General features: G+C 26.5%; 1 protein-coding gene across 4 annotated transcripts; it reads right to left on the bottom strand.

The window, feature by feature from the left end:
• Nucleotides 1–1,578: 1,578 nt before the first annotated feature.
• Nucleotides 1,579–9,010, bottom strand: LOC132931870 (REST corepressor 1-like). Of its 4 annotated transcripts, none has more exons than XM_060997927.1 (11): nucleotides 8,778–9,010; nucleotides 8,358–8,521; nucleotides 7,909–7,971; nucleotides 7,776–7,850; nucleotides 7,490–7,704; nucleotides 7,252–7,428; nucleotides 5,958–6,073; nucleotides 5,603–5,807; nucleotides 5,398–5,536; nucleotides 3,148–3,329; nucleotides 1,579–2,233 (listed from the first exon to the last, which is right to left on the bottom strand). In XM_060997927.1, the coding sequence occupies exons 2-11, from the start codon at nucleotides 8,458–8,460 to the stop codon at nucleotides 2,099–2,101; spliced, it is 1,410 nt and encodes a 469-aa protein (XP_060853910.1). In that variant the 5' UTR covers nucleotides 8,461–8,521; nucleotides 8,778–9,010; the 3' UTR covers nucleotides 1,579–2,098. The 4 variants fall into 4 exon arrangements, with proteins under 4 accessions (XP_060853910.1, XP_060853911.1, XP_060853912.1 ...); XM_060997928.1 differs by lacking the exon at nucleotides 8,778–9,010 and adding an exon at nucleotides 8,687–8,705; XM_060997929.1 differs by lacking the exon at nucleotides 8,778–9,010 and having other exon boundaries at nucleotides 5,624–5,807; nucleotides 8,358–8,676.
• Nucleotides 9,011–9,258: the final 248 nt, after the last annotated feature.

Here is a 9,258-nt window from a genome sequence, read left to right as displayed (position 1 = left end):
AACTACACGATTCTTTATGTATATAAGAAATAAAAAGTAAAAACTAATAAACTGGAAAAATTTTTATTGGTGAATGACAAACCAAATGGCATAGTTAGTTTTGCAACGATATCAAATTTAGAGGTATTATGCAAAGTACAACATATTTATATTGATGGTACATTTAAATTGTGTCCAAAATTTTTATAATTCATGGACTCTATAATGATAATTACGTGCCTCTTATATATTTTTTACTACAAAACTAACACACTGAAACGTATGTGCAATTATTTAAACACGTATTACATCATTGTGATACAAATGGTTCCTGTTTTCTCCTACATATGTCCACATAGATTTCGAATCTGCAATACATTCTGCTGTAAGACATGTATTACCTACAGCTCAAATTAAGGGATGCCGTTTTCATCTAGGGCAAAGTTGGTGGAGAAAAATACAGTCTCTTGGTTTGACAAAAGTTTTTAAAGATTATAATTCTGAAAAAAGTCAATTTTTTAAGCATTTATTTGGGTTGCCTTTCTTACATTCAGATGAGGTAGAAGAATGCTTTCAAAATGATTTGCAATCCACTTTAACTATTGAAGACGAACGAATTAATAAATTCATAGATTACATATTTAAAACTTACATTACAAAAGATGCAAGTTTTCCACCAAGTCTCTGGGCTGAATTTGCACCAACAACAAATCGAACAACCAACAGTTATGAGGCATTCCACTCTAAATTAAATAATTTATTTATCTTTAGTCATCCAAATATTTACAATTTTATTGCTGTTATAAAAGATATTCAATCCAAAACATACATAAAAATACGTAGTAACGAACAAAGAAAATCGCGTCAAATTATCGAAAAAGAAAATTATATTCGAGATAAAAATGATTGAATATAATAATAAATTATTGACCAGATTTGAATACGCCAAAGCCGTTTCATTTAAATTTTTACCAGTTTAATATACTTTTAAAATAATTTTACTAATTTTTACATAAATAATTGACCTACAAATTTAACTAAAAATTAAAAATAAAACCAAATTTTTAAAATACTATACGGCTAACCTACGAGGAGGATAAGTTAGGTCTTCTGGGCGTTGAAAAATGGGACGCAATTCACCTGGTATTAAAATATAACAGGGACACAATTCACCTAGTATTAAATTACAACAGGGACACAATTCACCTAATTTTATGGAAATGGGACGCAATTCACCTAACACCATTCAGCTAGTTTGTGCTTGTTGACAACTTATTGTAACAAGTTTAAAAATAGAATCTCAATTAGTTATTCATTTTATTTTGTCTTATATCAATTAATTAAAATATTAAAAAATTTAAAAGCTAAATTGTGTTTACAAAAGTATATAATAATTCAAATAATTATATATATAATAAAGGGCCGTTAGTGTACTGAGAGTCGCTAAAATTATGATTTTCCTAGGCTGTTTTTTCTTCCATTCCGCCACCGTTTAAAAACCTAAATTTTTAAGTTATTAACAAATAACAATGTTTACTTATTAGTTATTATTATTGTTATTGTTTTGTAAGAATACAAGGATAAATTGTAATACTATAGTTTCCAATTCATACCAACATTAGATTAATTATATTTGTTCATTTCTTATAACAATTTATTTTTATTTTAGATTAATATTTTTACTGTGTATTTTACTACTCTCAAAAATTATACATCAACAATATTAATTACTTTAATTGTTTCAATATTTACAATTAAACTGTACAATTAAACTTATTCTAAAATATTAAAAATACTAATTTTTAACATACAAATTTAACACAAAGTTGTAATTTATTAGTTTAAAAAATGTTTATGAAAAAATAAAATCTAACAAAATAGTTTTTGTAGACTATCATTAATATATTTTTTTAAATACTTACAAAAAATTCCAATTACAGGGTAAAATTTGGTTATAAAATAAATCCGTTAATTTTAAATTTAAAAGAATATAATATAATGGTTTATACATCATTTGTAATACACTTGATATTATTTATTCGATAAGTAGGGAAAATAATATGGAAAATAAAAGGCAGTGAGAAATAATAGAAGCCTATACGTCATGATTATATGAGTATCACTTTGCAGCAGCAGCCGTTTGATGTGCTTTAGAATTCAATGAAAGGTTACTAATTAGTCGACTTCCAGAAGCTAAAGCAGATGGAGTACTCTGTCTTGTTATTGAAGACGAAGACTCATCTTTACTGATGACCTAAAAAAAAAAAAAACGTTAAAAATAAAAATAATAAATTATATATAATATACTATAACGGTATAATATAATATATTATACCGTTTTAAAATGATAGTTGGAATTATTCTTAATTTTTATAAAAATGCCTCAAAGTCATTAACTATTATAAATTCTGTCTAATATAAGAGTGGTGATTTGATCTAGTTCAGTCAAACTTCAATCTTCAATTAAATTAGTTCTTGCTGACTTAAGTAGTCATTCCTCAACCTTATTTTTAACATGCTAAAGCCAAATAGCTACTTTTCCACATTAAGCTTAGCAAAATACAAGCTTAAGTAATAGTTGAAATAATTAAGTGATGTTAACAAGACTACGACACTCAACAAATGTTAGCGATACCTATTGCCATAGTCGTGCATAGAAGTAAGCTGCCAAAGTTTACTTTTATAAGAAACAAATTGTCAATATACATCAAAATTGATTCTAAAACTGAGTTTACCAACTAATATAAAATGAACATACTATGATAACATTATGAGCAATAAAACAAAAAAATTAACTTTAGTTATTTTACGCAACTGTTATTATTAATTACATGTATCAGTTTAAGTGATTAACACTTTTATATTTTTTGAGAACTAAATAGAACAAAGCTTTTTACTGATTTTATTGAAAATAAAATTTAATTTTAATTATGTAAAATTAAATTTAGTTTCTTAGTTGATAAAATAAACTAAGAAAAAAATATAAACCTACTTTGAGTAAATAAACAAAATGGTTGTTCAATTGCAATTTATATAATTATTTTAAGATTATAATAATTAAAATAGTATTATAAAACTGACTTGTATAAAAAAAACAATAAGAGATAAATGCCAATCATTCTTATTATATTATTTATAAAAAATAGAAAAAAAATTATTATAACTAACCGGTTCATCCTCATCATCGCTAACCTCAATTATCGCATTTTGCTCAGCGTCAAACTTTTCAAGAATTAAATCTAATTTATAACGCTTACGATAATGGGTATAAAATGATTTCAAATGGGTATGGGTCTTTGTTCCCATTGTTTCAGCAATGGCTTTAAAATCTTTTCCATACGTGCGCATTCCTAAAAAAGATTTCACCAAATTAATATAATTATTAAAATTACTGTTCATATATTAATTATGAATTAAATCAGTTATTTCATAACATTTTTTAAATTATTGAAAAGTAGTAACATCATTTTTTTTTTCATCTAATATTTTATCTTAATATAGTTGACTATAAAATATTTTTTTTTATTGTATAAAAAAATTCTAAAAGTATTTCATCAATTAAAATACAGTATGTAAAAATGTTGAGGTAAGTTTTTACTGCAGCACTCAGACACAGTTACAGTGACCATGCTATTTCAACGTTCTCTGTAGAAAAAACATAATACTAATGCAACACTTGTTGGCTGCTATATAGATGTATTACCAAAAATTTACAGTATTACAGTATTGGAAAATTATTCAACAATTAAGTCAATACTTTAAGACTCGGGTACAATCATTAATAATTAGGTGTATAATTTTGTATCCATTTATGAAATATACTATTTTTAGTATTATTAGTAGAAAAACTATATGCCAAGATTTAATCACCAATCAATAACCAGATACAATGATATTTTAAAATAAAATTAACAATAATTTTCAATTACACAAAAACAAAAAAACCACGGTGATATGCGAATCATTGAGGCAAAACTGAATACTTTTAGAATATATACCTACAAGTCTACAACATTTTATTTCTTATCCCTATCATATCAATAAATTAAATACTATAAGATAAATTTAATTAGATCTATTTCCGCTATATAATATAAAAATAAATAAATATCAACCTTTAAAATATTCCAAATATGTAGATATAGTTTATTAATTAAATATTTAACTATTAACAATGAAATAACTCAAAATTTATAATTTAGTAGAAGACCAAAAGATAAAATTGCATTTATTACTCAATTAAAAAAAAGCTAATACATAGTTATAAACAAATTTATAATTGCTGCGAGCATATGCAATTATTTTATAATTTATGTAATTTTATGAGTATAACTATAAAGTCACTTCATATTAATTTAACTTTCCTAAAAATATTAAGTCTGATTTTTAACTGTTAATAGTTTAATAAAATTTTTATGATTTAAATAAAAACAAATGAAGCAAATTTATACTGTTTTAAATGTTCAAATGTATGCATATTTTATATTTTTAAAAAGCATTAAAAGCATAGTCTTAGGCTGATTAAGATCCTTAATTAGAAAAACACCAGTCTTTTTTTACTAAGAATCGGTAGTATATTAGAACCATTTATTGAATGATTATGAGATTATGAGTAGTGAGCATAGTTCAAAGAATAACATAGACTGGCATTTAACTACATAATTGTTATAACAAGTTAAATAGAATAGAATTTAAATAAAATGATAAAGTTATAGAACTCTAATGGTAGTAAGGAATTAAACTAACAATACATTGCACTGCAATTGTTGAGGAGGTTGCAATTTGGTAAAATTAGCTTGAAAACATTAATGAACAGTGTAAAGAAGGGATAGCTTAGGGGAATACTAGAGGTGAAAATGGATTTGGCAAAAACCACATTTATTTAATAATTCTATGAGAATTTTGTGGTCGACATGAACAAAATCTTTGATAAGGTCTGTTAAAATTATATTTATATTAATCTAAGATTTGTTTTTAAAGATCTCTAAAATAAAATGATTAAGAATAATTTGGTTTATTAAAGCAGACTAATTCCAAAAATTATTTGTCAATTAAATTAAAATATACTCAAGACTGAGTATTGAGCCAAACTAATGATTTGAATAAATTATTTTCACTATTTTGCAATAAGACCAAAAGTTTTGAAATTGGTCTCTAGTTTCTTGTGTTACATTTGTACATAAAGTAATCAAGACAAGTTTTCAAATGGAAAGAAATGGACATTTGTCTAGATTCTAAATTGCTTAAAAAGGATTTAGAATATGATACAAAGGAAAGACATAAGATTGTAGACAAAATTATCTGATCCATGGACCTAACGTTAAAATGTATTATCACGATACAATTTTAGTCTTTCTTTGTGTTTTTAACAATACTTAAGAATGTGTTTTGGTAAAATTGTAATTTCCTAAATTTTACCTTGAATAGCAAGCATAACTTCTGCATTGCTCCAACGAGATGAAATTTGGCTTGCTGTGGGTGAACTTTCTCGATATTCAGAAACATCTAGTTTAAGTTTCTTATGCACATGTCCAATATCTTGTTTGTTAGACTGTATCTGAGTCATTAAAAATCACAATTCGAAAAAAAAAAATTTATAAAAATTGAGTAATACAACACATACTTTGCATTTTAATGATACAACCTCATCGTCCATTGTCAATAGGATAGTATCTCCTTGTCCATTGGATCCAGATGCAATAGACTGAAGATCATCATGATTAACATACATGCCTCGTGGTGGTAAACGTTTATTACGAGCAACATTCAAATGGCGATTATTTGGACGTGGCGGTCCTAATGTTGGTCTAATACCACCATTAGTCCTACTGTAAGAGTAAAAAAATTTTAATTATTATAATATTAATTACATTTATCATAAAATACACCATAATTTAGAAATAATATATTTTTTGTCAATATTAATTAATTTATTTAATATATGTATTCATTTATACTATTCATGTTTAATTTCATACTTGAAATGTGATTGGCATGTACCACACATTGGTCCTTTTGTGGTAGTATAAAGCATAGTAACCAAAACTCCACAAACTGAACAAATCTGTTTCGAACTTCCTTCCCCAGGGTCCTTCTAAAAAAAAAAAATTACTTATGATAACATAAAAAAAATTTAATAAAAGAGACACTACAGTGACATTTACAATCTGACATAATATAAAAAATGAACCATAAATTATTGTCTGTGGATTTTAAATTGAAATTATAAGTAAAATCACTTATACATTTGAAAGAGGATAATATAATTTAATATGGGATTGTACAGTGTTATTTTCAATACTTTAAATTAAAAGCAAGTATTAGAATTAATATTTTGTAGACTTGATGTATAGATTATTTTGCTTTAAAAATGTAAGTATTAAAAAATAATTGAATTATGGCAATAAAATACTCTTTCAATTTGATAATATAAGTAATTATAATTAAGCTTAGTTAAAACAAAGTATAAAGAAATTCATAACAGGACTATTTATATTAGTCTAGAATAGTTAACATCATTGTGGCATTATCTCATGATAATTTTTTTACTAATATTTTTAATATTTTTTAAAACTTATACTATCAAGTTTACTATTGACATACGTCCAATGATTGATACCCATCCACCATGTTTTTGCATCATGTTAAGTCAAGTCGACTTACTAGTCGCGTAAGCCTGTTGATGAAGTAAAACCTGTTTCTAACACAAGACTAAGTAAACTATGCTGACACTGCCGCTATTTTTTTCCAGAATTCAAAGGAGTGTTTTCCATATACCTCATTAAGCATGCTTAGTTTTAATATATTTACATAACTATGCCATTTTTATAGAATAAATTATATAAAATAAAATGATTATAGTAATTTGTTATTTTGTACATCATGCCTAAATGTAAATGTTATACTATACATATTATAAGATGTGCGAGACTGAAGTTTGTGATAAGGACATTTTGCAATATCCTATCAAACTATTTATTTTTACAATTAAATTAAATATTTGATAATCACATGAATTAAATAACAACAAAGTCTAACAATTATATATAATAAATATATTTTATTTTGTATATATTAATTGTTTACCCTATACCAATAAAATATGTATATTGCAATGAATCACTTACTTATTTTTATTTTATGTTGTATTCAGTTCAATAGTAATATGATAAGGTATTTTTTTTAGTATAGTGTCTCATCCTACAAATACATGTTTAAAATTGCTTCGTATGGTATGGTCTTTGTAGATTAAAAATTATTTTTTTTTTTTACCTTGTCATCAGGTTCAGACTCTGCTGAACTTGATCCTTCTCTACTCCCGTTTTGATTCTCATTTGTACGGACATTTGCTAATCTTTTAGCTTGTCGATCTATAACACTGCTCTTCTTTCTCTTATTTTTCCATAGATAATAATATTTGACTAACGATGCTATTGGTTTATCAGGCATCTTAAACAACAATTAAGTAACATTTGAAAAATGTAAAAATATATTTAAATATTTTAATTACCATTTGTTTAATGCGTAAAAAATTTTTTCCAATACTATTAAACGCTGATTCAAACGTAACCTTATCATCAGTCGACCAATCATCTGGTAAAGGTGCAAAATTTGATAGATCACTAAGAGCTTTTTCCATGTCGTGGTGATGCCAGTATAGCATGCCCAACGCTTGTTCACTATTGTAACCATATTTTTCTTTTGATAATAAAATGTATTCATTTACTATAAAAAAATATATAATAAATGATTTTTAAAAATAAAAATTTAAGAAATAAATAGTTTAAAGTTTATACATTTAATTTCTGAAATAGTTTCAGTTGGAGACCAAACTAATAGTGCTTTTTTGTTCAGTCGTTCACGTCTATTTTCTGTAAATAGTAAAATCATTAATCAATTCTTATCGATAAAGTTCATAACAAAACGTACTTGGAAGTACCAATAGTTTTGGAATGACAGCCTGGTAATCACGTCCCACTCTGATTTTTTCAGCTAATAAAAAATAATAAAAATCAAAACATTTTAAATACAATAACTATTAAAAACAACAATAAAAAGTAGAGAAACATGAAGCAGGACTCAATAATTTTGTGGCGCCTTGACCTTTTCAGAACACTACTTTAACAGGAAACAAAGTACATATAACAACAATTAGACGTCTAGACCAAGACATATGTTATTATAGTATGAATATTAGCTAAATACATGAGGTAATTTTTGAGATTAACACATGCATTTGTGTTTTATTGACTGTTAAAAATCGAATTATAATCAAACTCGTTCAAATTTTAAAGACGCTTTCGTCAATTTATTCAAAAATATATATCTGACTGTTTAAATGTATCGACGTTTTCGGACATCTATCACACAATGCTTACCGTTTTCTTGTATGAGTTCGTTTTTAGATTCCGGACTTTCAGCATTTGCAGGCGGTGCTGGTCGTTTGCCGTTTTTCAAATCTTCCAAATTATCGTTAGCCATACTTCCTTTGAAAAATACTAATGCATACTACAGCAAGTGGGTGCAAAATTGGCTACTCGAGCTATACAAAAGACAAAACATGAGCGAAACTGAACGTAACGGATAATTACGAGCAGCTAGTGTATTTGTTAAATTACTGGGAAATTGAATATTAAATAAAAATACAGAATTTTACTAGTGAACAAACACATCGTCGTATTATAAAATATGGGATTTAGAAAATTACATGTTTTTCTACTCCATGGACGGTATTTGAATTATAGTCTCTTTTTTTTTCTACGTATATTGTCCACCTCAACACATATATTTGAACTCACATGCACGTTATTATTCCCCGCCGAATCGTGATTGCCTTCCGAATCCGAAACGTTTGGAATTGGATTCGTCGTCGTCGTTGTCGTCTTCTAGAACTGAAGTTAAAATAATTGCCCGTTTCAAAAATACTTAAATACCCGTGAGATATTCAAAAAAAAGGAAAAACTTGGAACAAAAACTATCGTTAGTTTCCCATAATATAGCATATATCTAGTACCTGCTATGACGCCGAACCTATAGACATAATATTATAACGTGAGGGACGGGATAGATTCAGTTAGGCGGCGGCGGCGGCGGCGGCGTACGGTAATGCGTCGTTTGTCATAACGGCCACACTGCTTAGACCAAAAAACATGGCGTCTCCTTTGGAGGGTTATTAAACCTTGCTGGTTTTGAATAATATAACATTATTATTATAGTCATTGAACACATATGTATATGAGTATAATATAACGCAAAGCCTCCGCCGCCCACCGCTACCAC

The sequence above is a fragment of the Rhopalosiphum padi genome, chromosome 1, assembly GCF_020882245.1.
Source record: "Rhopalosiphum padi isolate XX-2018 chromosome 1, ASM2088224v1, whole genome shotgun sequence".
Taxonomy (NCBI): Eukaryota; Metazoa; Arthropoda; class Insecta; order Hemiptera; family Aphididae; genus Rhopalosiphum; species Rhopalosiphum padi.
This window is presented reverse-complemented; position numbering and strand designations above follow the sequence as displayed.